The sequence below is a fragment of the Falco biarmicus genome, chromosome 4 (assembly GCF_023638135.1).
Source record: "Falco biarmicus isolate bFalBia1 chromosome 4, bFalBia1.pri, whole genome shotgun sequence".
Classification (NCBI taxonomy): Eukaryota; Metazoa; Chordata; class Aves; order Falconiformes; family Falconidae; genus Falco; species Falco biarmicus.
This window is the reverse complement of record NC_079291.1, coordinates 74,677,882-74,697,315: the sequence shown is the minus strand read 5'-3', so window position 1 is coordinate 74,697,315 and position 19,434 is coordinate 74,677,882. Positions and strand designations below refer to the sequence as shown.

At 50.2% G+C, this 19,434-nt stretch overlaps 1 protein-coding gene across 5 annotated transcripts in view; it reads left to right on the top strand.

The window, feature by feature from the left end:
• Positions 1-15,586: 15,586 nt before the first annotated feature.
• The window catches only part of CLUAP1 (clusterin associated protein 1), a 68,731-nt gene continuing 64,883 nt past the window's right edge, over positions 15,587-19,434 (top strand). Inside the window, exons 1-3 of one of the 5 annotated variants that reach the window (XM_056336781.1) lie at positions 15,587-15,800; positions 16,414-16,525; positions 18,521-18,605. In XM_056336781.1, coding sequence (XP_056192756.1) covers positions 15,779-15,800; positions 16,414-16,525; positions 18,521-18,605 — 219 coding nt within the window. In that variant the 5' untranslated portion in view covers positions 15,587-15,778. Of the gene's footprint in view, positions 15,801-15,869; positions 16,326-16,413; positions 16,526-18,520; positions 18,606-19,434 lie in introns of those variants that run through there. The other 4 variants (XM_056336777.1, XM_056336780.1, XM_056336779.1 and 1 more) reach the window with 4 other exon arrangements.

Genomic DNA, 19,434 nt, shown 5'->3' with positions numbered 1-19,434 from the left:
CCAGACTCCCACCTCCCATCTAGTGCGGCTTGGAGCCACTGTGTGCCGGGAAGCCGGTGCTGGCCCGGCTGGGTTTACACCCTAAAACGGAATGCATCAGAAACTGCAATTCTTTTGCAAAAATATGATGTTTGCCCTCTAATGATTCCAGTAGGCTTGGAGCAGATACAGTGATTCGGATGGATGAGGAGTTGCATGTGTTGCTCTAGTGAGTGTCCGGTTATTCCAAATGAAAAATGACACGTGACGGAGCAGCCGGTGGTAACGGGTGGCTGGGCTGGGGAAGCCAAGCCCTTGGGTGCCCTTCTCCACACACGATGATGCCGGGGCCTCTCTACCCCCTGTGTTTGCTTATCAGCAGATGATAGCGCTTTTGTGTCTGCTCACATACAGATGGAAACTAAAACTAATGGGCTTGAGATTTAAGGGGTGGCCTTTGGCCAGATGTGCCCACACTGAGGCTCCCTTATGCTGGGGGCTCGGGCCATCTGCAGGGTCCCAGAGCCCTAGAAAGGGAGGGGAGGTAAGCCGGGGGACAGTGTTTGAGGGTGAGTTGGACCCTTGCTCGCCTCCAAGCATCACGGCGGTATGAGGCTCTGGCCTCGTACGTGGGGAGCAAGTCCTTCCAGCTCCTCCCGCCTGGGAAGCTGAGCTGGAAAACAGCCGTGAGCTCCTGTGGTCCTTCACCCACCCTTGGGGGGTCTCCAGGGTGCGCCAGAGCGGTGTGGGTGTCTGCACCCCAGCCAGGCACTGGTGTGCTCTCCGTGGCACAGGCTCATGCTGGGAGGCAGGTGCTGGGGTGATGCTGGGCTGTATCTCCCCTGCAAAGCCGCTGTTGGGCTCGGCACTGGCTGCCCTCCCACCTTCCAGCATGGTGGAGCTGGGAGCCAAAGCTCAGACACCACCGAGGGTCCCCACCACTGGGGCAAGGGGCGAGGGGCAGACACTGGGAAGGAAGATGCTCACTAGGTGCAGGCAGGGAATGCACCTCTTGGGCATTTCCAGGGGGAGGCTGGGGGAATAAATCGGTTTTCTGGCAGGTTTTGAGCAGCCTCTGTGTGAGGAAAGCACGTAACTCACAAGCGCCTGGTGCCAGTTCTCCTGTGGGAGCAAGCCCGTGTGCCTGGGTGTGCGGTGGACACATCCTCGGCTCGGCTGTGGCACAGCCCAAACCTGTCCTGCTGCTGCCGGGGTGACACCCCTGGCCGAGCCCCCACCTGCCCTGTGCCCAGGCCAGCAGACCCATTCAGCAGGGATGCTGCTGCTGCTGTGCTTGCCGGGGACAGTGTCCTCCCGGAGCAGGCAGGGCTCGTGCTGGGGGTCCATGAGCCCATGATGTGCTTTTTTGCTGTAAAGCAACTTTGCTGGGTGACTTCGAACCGTCTGCATCACCTGTGGGAAGAAAGAGGATGAGGACCCGAGCCCTGACCGATCCTACCCATACTGCCTTGCCAGGGGTGCTCCTTGCACTTGGTGGCACTTAAACTCTGCTTTTCTTCTGTGATTCCACCCCCCCCACATCCCACTGCCGGCATCATCATCGGCAGCAGGGCGTGACTCACTGGAGCTCAGCTGCTCATTTTGCAGACCAGGCTCCAGATGGTCTCCCCGGCTCCCCCCACCCCGGGTAGCTGCTGTCTCACTGCCGCTCGCAGCCTGGCTCATGCCCCCCCCCCAGCTGCTTGTCACTCCAGGTAAAGAACTGATTCTCCTCCTTCTCCTCCACCTCTCGTCCTACCTGTTCCCCCCAGGCAGGCAGCGGGCATCGCACACCGGGCTGCGGCTGGACGCCCTGGCTGTGCCTCTCTCTATGGGCTGGCATTGCCACGTGGTGGCTTTGGTGTGGATGGGGAAAGTGGGGACACGGCATCTCAGCTGCTGTGCGCCAGCCTCTGCAAATGGATGTGGAGCAAGGAGGATGCTCAGAGGTCAGAAAGCTCCTGTACGAGGTCTCCTGAAGGGATAAAGAGTCCTGTCACAAGGGGGGAATTGTGTGAGGAGCTCCTCCACTGCTCCTATACATCACCGTGCCATGGGGCCAGAGCTGGTGTTGGCTTTCCCAGGGTCGCATCCTGCCCCATGCAACCATAACATGGTCCTGGGGCACCTATGGAAGGTGCTTGCAATCACGTCCCCCTCCCCAGACCTGGGCACCCTATGGATTTGCCCCACAGACCTCCCTGCGTGAACCCATCTAATGCCAGCAGGAGCTTGGGGTGGGCTCATACCATAGCAATGCTGAATTTGGAGGACAGCCCAGAGCTCCAGCATGCAGGTGGGGGAGCTGGAGCTGTGATTCCCTGAAAAGGGACAACAAATCTCCTGGCATCGTTGCCCAGCATGGTCCCCACTGACCCTGCAGAGCCCAAAGGACTCTGCAGGGTCGGCAGGGACCGCACCATGATGGAGGGCCCATCTGGAGGGGATTTGCTCACCCGTTCTTTGAATTAGGGACGTGAGGAACAGGCTGTTCCTCTCCATATTGATGCATCTCAGGCAGGGTCTCTATAGCGACTGCAGTTCTTGTGGCTCAGCCGGGGCTGGATCCTGACCTGTGGGGTGCTGCAGAGCCAGTTGTAGGCATGGGGAGAGTGGCTGGGACAGCGCCCAAGTCCAGGCATCGCTGGGATGGATGTGGTGCTGGAGCCTGGCACTCCATCCCCTAGGGCTGATGTGCCCACCCTCAGGACAGCCATGTCCCCCACCCCTGCCCAGGGACAACCCCTCACTGCTGTCCTGCATCTGGGGGAGATGCACGGGCATTTCCCATCGGCGGTTTTGCAGTCAGACCATGTGCATCCACATCCTCCTCTTGGCTGTGGTCCTGGCAGCCCATCAGCATGTGATGGCCATTCCAGCACCTCGCTCTGCGCTTGGCCAGGCCCCAGCAGCTCTGCAAGACAGGCAGCAGTTTGAAACACCTTCCCAATCCCTTGTGCAATGGGTAAGACCCTGCAAGACCACCGCTATCCTGCTCTCCAACAGCTGCTGACACGCTGCGGGGGGGTTTGGGATGCTGGCTATGCTGCATGGCTTTCACCGAGGAGACAAGGTGTTGGTGCCTCTTGGGCAACCTGAGAGCTGCAGGGGTGCTCAGGAAGGGGAGAGCATCCTCCAGCATCCTCCATCAGTGTCACCACGGGCTAGATGCTGAACCAGACAACCATGCAGGGCTAAGGCTCTTTCTCCAAGGACTGTCACCCTGCTTGCCAGCAGAAACACGTCCTGAAAACAGGTGTCATTTTATTTAGCTGTTATTGGCAGGGAAATTCATACATGTGTATTGTTGTAGCCTTTGATAATCATGCTGCTTTGCTTCCCATACAGAAGCAATTTGCAGAACAGAAATGCTAATCAACACATCCTGGCTTCCAATTATTCAGTGAACTTCTCAGAAAAGCCTGCCGGACTGTTACCAGGTAGAGAAATTCAGCAGCATGTGAATGCCCCTGAAACCACACGAGGAGAGACAGTACTCATCGCAGCTGATCAATTCTGCACCACTTGCTGCTGGACTTGGGAAGCTGCTGGAAGCTCAGGTGCACCAAAAGCTTTCGTATGTGCTAAAGAGCAAAGTATTTTTAATATCAGCAGATGGTGCTATTAAAGATAGCTGCAAAAGTGCAGCCCGATGAGATGGAGAGGCAGACCCCCACCAGTGTGGAGCTGCTTGCCCTGGGGTTTGCTCTTTTTGGAAGCTTCAGCCTGTAACTGAGCAAAAGCTGTTTCTTGCTTGAACATCTCTGATGCAGGAGAGAAATGATCCCAGGCTTTGCCCAGCTGCAAAGTGCTTCCTCTTCCTGCAGGGCAGTGTTTTGGGCTGAGTTTGACCTCTGATACAGAGCAACAGCTTAAATACCTTCTGGGAGACATCGAGTCACTCCAGCAGCGAGGGCATTGCCACGGGGCTGGACCATGGCACCTCAGCTCCGGGAGATTCGCTACTTTGGGGCTTATTCCTGCAAAGACTGTGAGAAATGTAACACTTAATACTATATTATATGCTTGAGCATTTGCCTGATGGTTATGGTTTTTGTTAGGACATGATTACAAAGAGATTGGTAACATGTCAACCTGCCTATAGCCAGAAATCAGGCAAACACCACTGCCATCCCACCCATTTAAGAGCAGTTAGGGGATTTTGTAGAGAATCAGCTGCTTGGACATTTGTTCCTGATAAATGCTGGTTTCGAGAGATACTGGGGGACAAAGAACTTTGGAAGGACAGAGAGAGATGCTCTTTTGAGTAGAGAAGGAAGAGATGCCTTGGAAGGTGCTGCGGCCCAGCACCTTGGAGGGGTTATACAAGACCCAGAGCTCAGAGCTCGGAGTTTTGCACAGCATTTGCATGATGGGAGCATCCCATTTCCATCCCCTTGGGCGATGACAGCCCAGGGATCCCACTCCATCCACGGTTTCACAGCAAAGGTCATTTCCAAGCCAGCATTTCAGCGCAGTGCTGCCACGTGCCTGTGACAAATGACTGTTCCCAGCTCATAAAGGCACTATTGAATTTAGCAGTTACTCAGAGAAACCCTCCGCAGATGCCGTCCTTCCGGTGAGCCCCCGGGTGCACGGGCTGCCAGGTCTGGATTCAAAGCTGACCAAGCCTCCTTAGCTTTCATCGTGTTCCTTGCCTCCAAGCAGGAAGGCTTAAACGATAAGATCAAGAACTTTGCTGAAAATCATCTATATTCACATCCTGCCCTGGAGCTGGACTCTTTGTACCTGTCCTCTGCTGAAGGGCACAGCTTGCCCTCTTCCATATGTAAAGCCTTGGCAGGCAGCGCAGCATCCATATTCCATGTCAGGGCCGATATACCCCCGGCATCAGGAATTCGAGGAGCAGATAAGAGGCTGCATATTTTATTGCCTTTTCGCCTGGTTGCAACTTCTTCTATTACCACCTGTTTAAGCAGAACTGTGCCTGATCTGTCTCTTGCCTGTCTTCTCTTCCTGGCCAGACTGGCAGTGTAGCCACATCCAGGGGGAGCAGCATGTCCTTCTCACCCACCGGTGTGGAAATAAGGGTGCTGGCCACCTTCCTGCATGGGTGTGATGTACATGGGGATGGAACTCTGCTTTGCTTTGCACCCAGCTGCATCCACAGCCCTGGGGTGGACATACAGATGACTTTCCAAAGGTAAAACAGAGCCCTGAAGGTGACTTTGGAAAAATCCCTTTGGCAAAAAAATCCCTTTGTCCCCCTCTTTGAGCAAGGGGCAGTATTTTTGTCATCCTTGGGACACAGGCATGGCCTCCCTCCATGCCCTGTGGACAGGGTATGGCTGCTCAGCAAAGACAGAGCTGTGCTGCTTGCAGTGGTGGCTCTGGCAGGGACTGTCCCCTGCAGCTACCATGGGGCCTGGTCATAGCAATGACCTGTGTCTTCAACCTCCATCCTTTCCCACCCTGCTCCAGGTGAAACTGCTACTTAACATCATTTAGCCTAATTGCTGTTAAACTGGGCAGGGTCTGGGCTAACCCCAGGTGTAATCTCTCAAGGGCATCTTCATCAGAGCGTCCCATTGACTATTTACAGGCTCCGCAGGGGGAGAGCAGTGCTTTGTCAGGGCAGAGTCAGGAGGAGTTAGATTGTTTTCCAAAATGTTCAAGGGGAGGCTGGGCAGCCTGGAAGATCTCTTTTATTCCTCGCCAAAATGCCTTTGCTGTGGCTTGGTCCTGCCTGTGAAGATCCATGGGTGGCTGCTGCCTGGCTCCCCCCAGCCTGGGCGGGGGTTCTGAAGCCCCCTGTGTAAGCAGAGGAGTGAAGGTGGGCATGCTGCATGGGCTGCTGTGGCTGGGTAACCTGTGCATGCCCCAAAAGTGCTGCTGACCCTCAGCTGTTTTGAGGACAGAGGTGTTTTCTATAGCTTTGACATCCTATTTTGCAAAACAGAGACAAATAAGTAGGGGTTTAAGAAGCTGCCTTGTCTTGCAATGTGTTCTGAGTCCTTCCTAGCCTTCCAGCTGTCACTGATGTTAGCTGCTTGCCACCTTATGGTGTTCTATGATGGAAGAAAACATATTTTTACCCAGGACTGTAATCTGCATGACTGTTATGCCCAGTAAAGCGTTGAAGTCACTTGGACCTGCCGGGTGAGAGGCATGCTCTGCTTTTCTGTATTGCCAGCAGATCTGAAAGGGCTTCAAAAAAAACTATCACAAGGCTGCTAACCCTGCTTGTGATATGTAACATAGCTTATAGCTGGGGAAACAGAGGCACTGAGCCAGTAAATGCTGTGCTATGTCATGGGGCAGGTCACCTGAGGTGAGACTGATGGACCCTGGAAGCCCAGCTAACCAGAGGAGATGTCAGGATGCATCTCCTCCAGTGTTTGGTGGGAATTGCCCCCAGCCCTCAAGTTCGGGATGCTCTAGCCTGCTGGGCACGGTGCTGTATCGTGGCACGCTGGGCTGTTTAACTTGAACTTGCTGGGAAAACTCCCTCCTTCTCCTTGCTTTGGGGAAAATGAAGTAAGAAAGCAACTTGCTGGTTTCTTAACAGTTCCTTCCATGCGTTACTGCATGAGCTTCCGAAGTAGCTGGTGGAGTGGGCAGATCTGAGACTGGGGTTAGTGGAGCAGCTGTTTGCTTCTCTTGCTGTTTGCAGGGAGCTGACTCCTCTGCTCAAATGCAGCTCTCCTTTGAGGCTCAAACATGAAAAGCCCAGGCAGCTTGGCACGCGCTGTTGTTCTGGGCTCTTTCTGGTGTTGGATTCCTGTGTGTGCACAAAATCCTTACAAAAATGTAGGGGTTTAGGAAAAGTGTATCTAAATGTACCAATAGATGCCATGAGCCACGCTGAAAACAGCCCCTTGGACTTTTATGCGTTAGCCAAGGTTGCTTGTGTGTGACTTTCCCTCTGATGATAGAGGGGCCAATTAATTGCTGTAAAAAGTCAAGGCTGTGTAGTCCCTGGCTATTGCTCCTTCCCCACTCGCTCCATTTCTGCTGCTGCAGGGAAGCTCTCCAGGAGCAGCAGTATGGACTCCATGCCTTCTGCCTCAGCAATTTCTGTCTTCAAGGAGTTTTGCTTCCCCATTTAAGATTTTTAGCACTTGGGTGCTGGCTGGGCTCCTTCCTGCTGGGCATCACCAGCACCAGGGGCCTGAACGATGCTCAGGAGCGCTGTGCACAGCAGAGCACTCATATGTAGCGATGGGGGATTAGCAAACCCCTTGCTGATGAGGTGCAGGCAGGCATGACCCCAGATTCCTGCTCTGCAGCTTTTCCACCCTGGAGGCCATCCTCCTGCGACTCAACAGGCTTTGGGCTAAGTTCTGAGGGGTATTCACTCCTCTTTTAGTTAATGAAGCCTGGAGCCAGGTCCTGGGTTCACTGGCAACGTGATGTATTTTCTGACGCTCCAGTAAAGTGAGATTTTTGGATGTACATATCACCTCTGCTCATAAAGATGTACAGACATTCTCACTGTGAAATTTCTGTTGTGACCAGAGATCTTCCAACAGCTTAACGGCTGATGACGACACCCAGTCTGAAGAGAAAACAATCTAACTCTTTCCCAGGGAGCCAAACATCCTCATTAGCTAACTGAGGTGGGATAATCATTCCCCAAATCCCATAAAATCTGCAGTGCAATAGCTTTAGCTTCAACAGCAGAGAGGTTATAAGGTTTCCTTACACCTGCCGTATGCTCCAGACAGGCGGGTGACACAGCCGCAATGCAGGCAGCTGCTGGGAGCGATGCTGAATTTGTCTAGAAGGAATAGCTTCCTCTAGGCTCAATTTCACAGCTGAGTGTATTTTTGCAGTAGAAAAAGGTAGTTACAAGAAAGGGGTTAGTTCCAGGTGAGGCATGTCCCTGCTGTTGCTGCTGCTCTTGCGGTCGTGCCTGGCTTGGTCTGGCAGATAGTGAAGCTGGGTGCTGACATCCCTTCGGCTTTGCCAAGAGCCAGGGTCCTGCAGGAGGGCTCAGCAGTGCCAGCCCCTCCCTGGGCACTGTCACCCACCCATCTGCAGGTGAGGTACCTAAAAGCCACCAAAAAGAAAAAATTCTGCTACCCCTGCTGTGCCCAGTGCCACCCCAGTGATCTCTCACTTTGCCTTGCACCACTCTGGCTGTGCCCCATCCTCTGCCTGAACCCTCTCCATCGCTTCCGCTCCAAACATTCCTTGTCAAAAACCTATTTTTAGATTTAAACCAGCTGCCCTCACCTCTTAACAGAGCAACACTTAATTCTGCTGCTGAGATCACAGGTTTCTGCCAGCACAGGGATGTAAAATTGCTGGCCTGGCTCAGCCCCAAGGTTGGTTTATCCCAGACCCCGGCGCGGCTCTTTCAGCCGGCGGTGGTTTAACAGAGGGAACAGAGGGTTTAGCAGAGCTGGGAACAGAGGACAAAGCCAGCTCGAAGCACTTCAAAACTTTCACTGCAGTTTGATAAATCCAAAAGGTTTTTAAGCGGGCTGTTTCTTCTCCTGGCAGCATAAAAGGTTGTGCCCTGAAGCAGCTGCTAAGTGTTTAAATGCTAATTTTATGTCTGCATTTCCCTTTGAGCTCTTTCTTTTTTGGAGGACAGGGCTCCATCCCTGTCCCACCGGAGCTATCGAGCTATCGGCAGGGCTCCTCCTGCCCTGATGCTGGCTCTCCATCATGTGGCTTCTCTGGTGGCAGTGGTCCCCAAGCCCACCTGAGGCTGCATGGTGGGGGCTGAGGGTGCAGACCTCCACGATTCCACCAGCTGCTCCCAGAAAGCAGCACCCTGATAGCAACAGGGGAGGATGGAAAGCCTCACTTGGGGCGAAAACTGGGCAAAGGTGGCACATCCACAGGTAAGGACTATTTGGGATAATCCTGGAAGAGCTCTCATTTCTGCTTATTTGTGTCTCTAGTTTTGACGGTGGTGCTCAAATGGTGACTGCAGTTAGTTAACTAACGTAGCTGTGCCAAAACCTGAGCCTGGAGAAAAGGACCTTGCCCAGGAGGGCTTGTTTCACCCTTGCACTGGGCAGGGCTTGTACTGCTCCCCTGGGAAAGCAGTGCTTTGCTTGGTGATCCTCATCAAACAGGGCAAACTGGGTAGTGTCCTTCCAAGCCCACTTTGACTCTTCCTCCTTGTCACCTTTGCTGGTTGCTCTCCGTACCCTTCCCTCCAGGTAGGTCAGGAGCCAAAATGTTGGCGTTGCAGGAAAGACACATCAAAACTTCTCATGAGAAAATAACTTTTGGTTTCCTTTGCCTCGCAGTGAAGGTGATGGGGACTTTCAGCTCCCAGGGATGCAGGGAGCGCCGTGTCATCTGTAAATCAAGCTGTGCCATGCCATCTTAAATTGGACACCCAGAAGTCAGGCAGATTCTGGGAAACCGGCAATTAGCGCTGGCTTCAGGCAGGCCAAATGGCACTCTGCTTTGCAGGGAGCTAATGGAGAGTGGAAATATAATCTTGTTTTTCACTGCATATAAATGAGAACCCAGCCTCTCCTCTCCTGACCTGTCAGACGAAGTCTGAGATGGATCTGGAAATCTACTTGCTCAGGGATGTTTTTTCATCCTAAGTAGCTTCTCTTGCTTATCTGCTGAGTGATCAGACGGAGCCTGTTGATTTATTACCCCTTCTGCTTGATACATGGGCTGCTGCTTATCCTGGGTAGCCACTCGGCTCTCAGAGCCCTTCCCTAATGCCAGCACATTAACAGGGAGGGAGCTGCTCTGCAGTGTAATTACAGGGAACGTGACATTCCTGGATATTTTCCTTCCCCAGACACAAGGGCTCCACATTTCCCTCGGTTCCTCAGCACAAATATCACTTCACCTCCCACCAGCGACCCCCAGCCATTTCCTCTCCCGCTGGTAGCGGTTACCTTCCCTTCCTCGCTTCTGGAGTGATGAGGGTAATGTTAAATAAAGTGAGGAGGAAGAAGTCTGCTTGTGAAACTCTCTTCCATGCCAACACCAAGGAGTCTGCAAGCTGAGCCAGCCCTCAGCAGCAAACAGAAACTTCAGATTGTGTGGATGGGGCCAGCAAATATTGCAGCCCAGGGTTGAAAACAACCTTTAGGTGAAAATTAATCTGTCCCAGCAGGTAATAGGGGAGGCTCTGATTAGAAGAGCAAAACCTGATGCCCAACTTGCAAGGAAAAGCAGAAAGTGGATGCAAAAAACTGAACATGAAGTGTCTGTATGACACTTCCATATACCAGGCAAATGAAAACCTCATCATTTCCTACTTTTTTTTTTTTTTTTTTCCACCAGCCCTTCTCTGAGCAGATTCCTCAGGCAGGTTCCCTTCCCAGTCTCTCAAGCTATAAAGGGTATCTGCAAAGCTAATACCCTCCTGCAGCTTTTATCTAACAGGTAGCTTGGAAATCAGCACAGCAAAAATAGTTTTTATTTTCTCCACCATCAAGATGACCACATTTTCATATTTTTTTTTCACAGTGAATGAAAGGTGACTTGTTTGTTGAAGCATACAGCAACTTTGTAGGAGTCTCCTTCAATGCAAAAGAAGCCTGGGGCCTTTTTACCCCTTTTTCCCAACAGGGAGGGTGCAGATGAGTGTTTTGTAATTTGTGCTTGAGGAATTTGAAGAATGCCTAATCGTCTCAATTTTTTTATTCCTGATTTGAAGAACGTTAGAGAAATTGGCATAAAAATTACTTGCTTTCTTACTTGAACAGCATGTTATGTCCTCACCCTGCCAAGAGCTCCAGTCCTGCCATCCCTGAGATCGAGGACTGAATTTGCAGTGCGAGAATAACCAGGTAAGACGACATCAGAAAATCAGGAAAATCCTGAAACTCTTTTTCTTTACTGTGCAGGTCATTTTACAGAAGGGCACCGGGAAACGAAGGGAATTGGGTGCTGCTGGAGGAATGTCTGACCATGCCAGGAGTCTGGTCTGCTGGTCAGTCCTCCCTCCAGCACAGCTTTCCCCAGCCCCGGGGCTGTGCTGCTGTGGGGGCTCCGCTCAGGCTGCCAGAAAGATTGTTTTAGCTAGAAAAAGCTCTTTTTTTTGTTGTTTTTTTAGACACGTGGATTTCTAGACAGATACCAGGGTCCAGCTTTGAATGAAATGAGGCTACAGGCTGTTCAAGTACCCCAGCAGGAACTGGTTTGGGAGCTGGGTAGCCTGGTGCCTGTGACACTGGCTTGGGGACAAAGCCCAGCCTCAGAAAAGTTCAGTTATCTGCCCTGTTGTGTGGACCTGTTAGAAACCAGGTGATTCTGCATCTTTGAGAGCAAAATCAAACATAGCTGCTCTCCTAACACATGGGAAACCAGGTGGTGGGACAGGGGGAAGAATAGCAGTTTACTTGTGACATGCCTATAGCAGAGCCATTGCTGGAAGCGTGCAGCTGAAGCAGAGGCACAGGGGGGTGTCCAGGCGTGTGACAGGGATGCAGTTTTCCTCCTGCTCTGGTGATGCAGGCTGTCCCTGGGAAGATGCTGGTGGCTGCAGTGGTCATGCCACCACCTGCCCTCACACCCCCTCTTCCCCAACTCCCCCCCAGCACGGCTCGCCGACCACTGCGCTGTTTCTTTCTGAAACTCGAGGCATGAAAAAAAAAAATCTCCTTTCCAATTAAGTGGCAGAGGCACCACAGCTGCTCCTTCTTCACAACAGGCCCATGGTACTTATCTGCCTGCCACATCCCTGAGCACGGACCCTTTCCAAGGGTCAGCCAGACCCCATGTAACTGTTTGTCCCATGGGAATACCGTGAAACAACAACTATTCAAAAAGCATAGTACCTTGTTACCAGAGGAAACAAAGGTTTTAGGCCAATCTGCCAGGTACTGTAATGTAAAGATGTGAGAATTTGACTTAAAAACTTGTGATAGCAACTTTAATACCAAGCCTCACCAAAAAAACAACCAGGGGAAAGAGAACTGTAGAACACTAAATATATATATATATATATATATATATATATTTTGCCAAACCACACCACCCTTGCCCTGCCATCTGCAGGAAGACGGCAACAAGAGTTCCGACGGATGAAAGCACCAACAGAGGGAAGGATTAATAGAGCTGATTATTTCTATGTTGAGAACCTGACAGATACTGGGTGGGAGGGGGAATGTCCTGAAGGGATGGGGTCGCACGCAGCCCGAGACGGGGAGCAGCTGCTGAAGGGTGCAACCAGCACTGCGGAGACGAGATGGGGAGAAAGGAAAAAAAGCTGGCAGTTGGCCAGGAGGCTCTGGCTGTGAGATCGATCACTCTGTTTTGGATGTAAAGAGTGTTTGGTGAACACAGCGAGGAAAGGGGTCTCAACCGGCAAATCATTAGATTTATTTTGCTGATCCTAAAATGGCGATAATGAGGTGAAGCAGCAGAAAACGTGCATGGAGGTTGTATGGTTGAGCTCCATAGATGGAGGGGGGGGCGTACCTTGTGTGGGCAAATGTTACCAAATTGTTCTTTCTACCTGCAAAAAGAGATCAGTTTGTCTTACAGGCAGAGGAGGCTGGTGGGGTGCTACAAGGTCTGGTCACCCTTGCAGCAAGATAGTTTCTCTTTCCCATATTTCTTTGATTGCAGAGCTCATCTCCTGCCTTGTTCCAGACACTGAGGCTCTCCCAGTGCACGGAGAGGCTGTGCACAGCAAACCTGGGCACGGTTCTTGCTAAACTGGGAGCTGACACAGACACATCAGGCTGTGTGACAGGGTATCTGAATGATGGGCTATTTAAAAGCACATTGTGCTAACCACGCTTGCAGCAGCCAAAAGGGGCCTGATGACATGTAACCTGGATCAATGATGTTCAGCTGCCCCGGTCAATGGTTTCTCAGTGAAGTCTTTGATTAATGGGTGCTCATGAGCCAAAGGACTACTCGACTTCAGCAGTGAGTTTGGGGACAGGTGGGAGCCAGAGAGAGGGGCTAAAAGGGGTTAGCGAAGTCCTGAAGGCAGAATGGAAGCAGAAAATAGGACGAGATGATGCTGATGGCCTGGGGTGTGGAAGGGTTTGCCTGGCCCCACTTGCAGCATACGTAGCATTTATCACCCCTAAAGTGATTTGGGAAGCCCCCAAATTCCCATGCACAGCATATGAAACAGGCAGAAGAGGATAAATTTTCCATGAGGTGCTAAGTAATAGCTGTTGCTGCTGTCACCCCAACTGTGTTTCACAGCAAAGCTGTCAGGCTGCAAGGTGGGTTCACCACCTTCTGCTAGAAACCAGTCTGGGAGGCAGTTTATGCCCTTGGATGCTTACACACTCCTTGGACAGGGTTTGCTACCCCTGGCTGGGTTCTCCTGCACCTCTACCAGCCCTGCAGCAGCAGTTGTGGCTTCCTACAGCCCTAAAGAAATGAAATTTCATCTAAACAAAATTAGAAGTTTGGATAGGGACCAGGCACTGCAGATGTGCAGTGAAGATATTACCATCTGTACTCAGAAGCCTGCAATGTCATCTGATAGCTCACCCATTGCCACAGAAACCTGTGCCAAAAATTTAATTTTATTTCATTTCCAACAAGATTTCCAGCTTTTGTAGTGATGAAAGGGGTAAAAAAAAGTCCTCAAAAGTGTGAACTGGGCTGTTGAATGGGGACCAGTTTCCATGGAGGTTAGTTCATGTGTCTAGGGAATAAGCAGAAACGTGTAGCATTTTTTCCTTTAGGTGTGGGTTTTTAGAGGTGGGGAGGTGGCAGGGAGAAAGGCTTACTCCTCGTGGATGTGGTGTGAGCTCCTGCCACGGTCATATGCTGCAGTTTGCTCCTCTTTGGGCCCCTGTTTATTTCAAAGCTACACTCACTCCATCTCCAGCGGCACATTTTTGCTGCCAAATATATAAATATTAATGATATTTATATAAAGTGAAGAGCTGAGGTAAACAGTACACCAACAATATATTTCATTTTTTTTACAGCTTTGGCTTTTCCTCACGTGTTTCATCCCACCTGCCTTTTGGCTGCCAGTCACTGTAACACAGCAGTAGGGCAGGGGACTGTTTCATTCCTTCTCTGCTCCCCCTGCCCAAGTTATTGGATGGCTCATACACTCTTGAAGTAGTGAATTATTTAAGGTTTGCTATCTCATGGCTTTCTGGCATGTGAAACCCAGTCTCTAATCACGTCTCCTATTTTCTAATGTAGCTACTTCATTTCAATATTTATTCTTTCTAGGATTTACTGCTATTTCCTTGCTTTTGATTACTTTTCCAAACATGTGGATAGGATACTGCTCAACATAGAGCCCATGTATGTGTGTCTTGTATATGCTTGGGTAGTTAGAAGTGGAAAACTGCAGACTGCTCCACAGAATGTCCTGAGACATCCATAGATCAGCCTGACATCTAGATTATTTTCAACTCATTCCACCCCGTGATATTGATGACTCTGTCAGTGAGAGCTGTGGCCGTTCTGTCCAGTGTTTCTGCAGAGTCTCATGGTCAGAGCTCCTGTTCCTTCCGGACATCTGAAGCCACCGAGTGTCAGTGGAGGAGCTGTCATGCCATTCTTTCTTGATGCATCAACATGAAAACTGCTGTTGGTTTTGTCCATAGGGGCAAACTCAGGACACCAGGCATCTTTAAGAAGTTTGTTATGAAACTGCTGACAGGATCAGTCAGTGTCAGCTGTGGACAGGAGCTGAGAGGTTGCAAGAAGCAGTGTTGGCTGGCCTGGGGGACACTGGTATCTGTGGGTGTCTCTGGGGATGGACAATGAATGCACAGGGGTCTGGCTCTGCCACCGGGCAGCCACGTGCAGTCTGAGCTGCACCAAAGACCCCCTGTGCATTTCAGCGAGTGCTCCACATACTGCAGGAGCTGCCTGCGTGGCTGTGGCACCCCGGGTGCCCATCAGAAATGTGTGACTGTAGAGAGGAAGGTTTTCCCACCTGCCTTCCCACTGGTCCTTGTCCTCTGCTCCCCCTTGAGCTCAGCCTGCGATGGTTGAGCACATGGGCAGAGCTGCGTGCCGGGCTCCTGTCTCAGGAGCTCCTGTCTCAGAGAGCTCTGGATCAGCGTCCTCCTCCCGGAGTGGGTGGGAGGTGGGTGCGCTGACTCCAACAGGACCGAGAGCTGGAGACTCAGCACCCCGGGGTGCAGCAGTGGTGTGTTTGTGTCCACTCAGGAGAGGTGAGGACATGGTTTGCAGCTAGAAGAGGGCAGATTTAGATGAGCTATTAGGAAGAAATTCTTCCCGGTGAGGGTGGCGAGGTGCTGGCCCAGGCTGCCCAGAGCAGCTGTGGGTGCCCCATCCCTGGCAGTGCCCAAGGCCAGGCTGGACGGGGCTGGGAGCAACCTGGTCTGGTGGAAGGTGTCCCTGCCCGTGGCAGGGGGCTGGAACCGGGTGATCTTGAAGGTCCCTTCCAACCCAATCTGTTCTGTGATGCTGTGACATCCCTGGTGACCCCTGTGCCGGCCCATGGGGAGCACGGCCTTCTCCTCGAACTACAGCGGCCACGGTTTGAGGCGGCACAGGCACTACCGGGCCTTCTCTGCAAACAGCCGGTGATGGCTGCTGGCCCTCGCCCCTGCTGCCTCAGTCGCACACGGCAGCCAGGCTCAGCAGAGCCCCTGTCTCAGCGGGGTGTCGCCTCAGCAGGGAGCCGCCCCCGGCGCTGAGGCAACCAGCGGCGCATCCCAGCTCGGGGCGCGGCCAGCCACCCCGCCAGCCCGCCCCACCGAGCGAGGGGCAGGCCGGCCGAGCCCCGAGCCCCCCGCCCGGGCTGCCAGGCCCGGCCCGCCGCCGCGGCGCTCCGCTTTCCGCCGCAGTGTGGCCCGGCCGCCGCGCCGTAGGGCGGTTGCCATAGAGACGGGCGGCGCGGCCTAGCGCGGCGGTGGTGCGCGGGCTCCCGGCCATGTCGTTCCGCGACCTCCGCAGTGAGGAGCCCCCCTGAGTGGCGCGGGGCTGGGGCGGGGGGGACGGGGACGCGGCAGCCCCCGGGGTCGGTCCCCCAGGGCCCGCAGAGCAGCTCCGGGCCCGCTGGGTGCCTCGGCGGCTCCTGCTTTTCCTTTGGGCTTTGCCCTGTGGGTTCACGGGGGGACGCGGGAGGCGGGCGAGGGGCGCCCGGGCTCGGGCCGGCGCCTCAGGCGAGGCCGCAGCGTTGGAGCCTTTGTTTAAATTGCTGGCTGGCTGTAACCGGGCTTAGCAACGGGCCAGGGCTGGGGTAGCACAGCCTCTGCATACTGGGCCTCACCGCAGTCCCTGGGTAGCTCCATTTAAATGGTGTATTTTGCAGAGAGAAGCTACTTTAACGTTGTTTCTGCCCCGTGAATCTCTCGTTAAAAAGTTATTTATTTATTTTTTTTTACTCAGGCATGTTTTCTGTTGAAATTATTATTTTTTAAAAATTAATCCTTGCAGGTGTTTTTTTTCACCAGTACTTTGACAGGGTGTATCTAATGGTAAATGAGCAGCGTGCTGTGGGAGCCGGAGTTCTTGGCAGTGTCTGTGTTGGTGTGTAAGGAATCCCTGCTCTTGCTCGTTTTTCAGATTTCACTGAGATGATGAGGGCACTGGGGTATCCCCGACTGATATCTATGGAGAATTTCCATACCCCAAACTTTATGCTTGTTTCAGAAGTGCTCCTCTGGCTGGTGAAAAGGTTGGTGATTAGGCTGGTGGACCTTGGGGCCGATGCTGGGCTGCGATATGTATGCTTGGCGCTGATGTTTTGTTGTGGAAGTGTATTAATTTTAAAGAGGAACATGATGATACTTAGTCATTCTTTTGAGATCTACTCTTCTAAATATCAGGTAGAAAATGTGGTAGTTAAGTTTTCAGGGTTTTGGTTTAATTATACAACAACAACAAAGTGTTTTTGTAGCTGAAGCAGGAAATACAATGACACAGTCCTGGCAGCAATTGCATGCTGAAGGTGAACGTACTTACTCAATAGTAGCCTTATCCCTTTCACATATTCTACAACCTCCATTACCGTTCTGCCTGTAATTGACCTTGTAACCCAAACACGGTGATACATAGTGAGAACTTACCAAGATACATTTAGTTCTTATCTTGTTGCTACAATTGTTACTGATTCAACCTGGTATTGTCTGGCATCCATGCCATGTTTTTAAAAAAATAAAATGATACAGTACTAAGCTACTACTACTCGGTTGTGGTTTTATACCCGCTTAACCCATTGACAGACTTGTTTAAATATAGATGGATCTCGAGGTGCTAATCAAATTATACATTCTATTCTTTCTCCCATATAACTGAAAAAATAAACTAAGTTTTTTAGGCTTCTCATAAGGTAGAATATTATAATTGGAAATATGACAGTGACCCATTTGCCTAATTGCTATTTTTTGGCCTGGGTTTGTAATAAGTACCTGTTCAGTTTAATTACTGAGTTGTTAGAAATTTGTTGAATATTGTTGAAACTGTACTAAAATAGGAAAATACTTACAACCAGTCAAAATTACTTGGATTAAGTTACCTAAATATTCTTTAAAATACTGCTGTTGCACCGGGGGTCTAAATTACTGGTTGTTTTCGTGTAAAACCATAAATCAGTGTCCCCCTCCTCATATGTAACAGTAAAATAACAAAGCATTTGAAAGAAAACAAAAATATTATTTAAAAAATATGTTCTTTAATGAACCTGAACACTTCTAAAAGCTTAAACTTCTGTGTTACAAGATTACTGGGAACTCTATGCCTAATAGTGAGGTGCTTCACTTTCAGACCAAATAGCAACTGGTGTACTGGACCAGATAGCACTGTTACGGGTCAGAGTGACACCTGACACAGGCAGAAAGCTTTTCCAGCTTCTAGAAGCCTTTTAATTACACTTTAAAGCAGAGAGGCTACTTTGCATGTACCTTGCTTATATTTTAAAATGTGATTTGAAAGTGAAGATGCTTTTTTGCCTGTCTGAATGCTGAAATTCTGAGATGGGGAATTTTCTTTTTTTCTTCCCTGGTTCCTGTAGGCACGTGACTTCCAGAAGTTTCTGCGTTTCACTGAGGGTTTTTTAAAAGCATTTCACAATCTTTCAATTTGCTTTTCCAAAAGTTGTTACTTTTGAATGTCATATGTTTGAAATGATGTCTGAGTGTGAACTTTTCTTGTGTATTTTGAGAGTGTGGAAAAGTGTCATAACATTTTAGAGGACAAGGTGGCTGTTTCTGTTATTACCAACAACAGTAATCTAGTACAAGTCATTTTAACGTATTGCTGGAAAGACTGGGAGCATTACCTCAGTCGTATGCCTGGTGTTTTAAATTGTGAAGCCACACATGATTTAGTTTGATTTATATAAGCAGCTTGTGGTTTAAGTAGTAAATTACTTCTGAAAATAAGTATTCCACAGACTTGATTGAGCCAGCTGCCTGAAAAGATGTATTCATGACCCCACAGTAACAAATCCTCCTGGAGAAGTGTCTCAGGTTTTACAGCTTTTGCAGTTTGTAAACAAACCCATTGTATGCATTCCAGGGTTGGGATGCTCCAGTCTGCAGTGGGAGCTAAAGATTTATTTTCCAGTCTTATACATGCTTGTTTTGTTTGATTTTTGCCTCACAAATGAACCGGTCTCTCTAATACTGCACGCGTGTTCCTTGTCAGAAGGTATGTATGCTTCTTTCCACAGGTATGAACCTCAGACTGATATTCCTCCTGATGTGGAGACAGAACAGGACCGGGTTTTCTTCATTAAGGCAGTGGCTCAGTTCATGGTAAGTCTGCCTAAGGGGTCGTGCTTAAGCATATTGACATACTGGTTCCATGTTAGCTTTAATGCTTTATCACTTTATCTCTTAACCCCTTACAATTTCCTTGCAGTGTGTAGCTGAGAATGTGTTGCGTTCTTGTGGGGTATTACGCATCTTGTGCTGTTGTGAACTTGAACAGACCAGGGCGTGCTGTTACTGAAATCACGTAGAGTTGTGTATATCTCTTTGCAGAACTGAGATCTAAACATCTAAAACAGTATTCATCCTTATCACTTCATATTTATAAAAAGGTAATAGTGGAAGACTATGTAGGTAAGAAATTCTTCGAAGCCCTTTAAATGGGTTCAGAAGAGATCCTGTGTTTATTGCTAACTTGGATGCCTAATTCTTTTTGCATGGCTGGATAGTCACATCTGATAATTTCATTATGATATAGAATCATACATTGGTATTCTGTTGTATAAGCCTTCTCACCAGATCAAGTCATATTTTTCTCAGATCAAACCTTTTATCCATTAGGCATGACCTTACTTAAATTGGGCCATCAACTTTTTTAGTCTCATGGAATAAAATAACATTGTGCTTCATATCATTCTTGGTATTGTGATACAGCATGAGCCTTTGCTGTTGTGACACACTTACAACAGCACTCTTAATCAGGTGGAAAAAACTTAATGGGCTGCGGGTGAGTCTGGAAGCAATGGAAGACTTTTATGCTATACCAAAGATTAATTTCTTAGAATACATTTTTGAATTTTAAAAATACATTAAAATGACTTTATAACCAAGCCAGCTTTTCCCTTCTGATTTGTGATGATGTCCACCATAAATT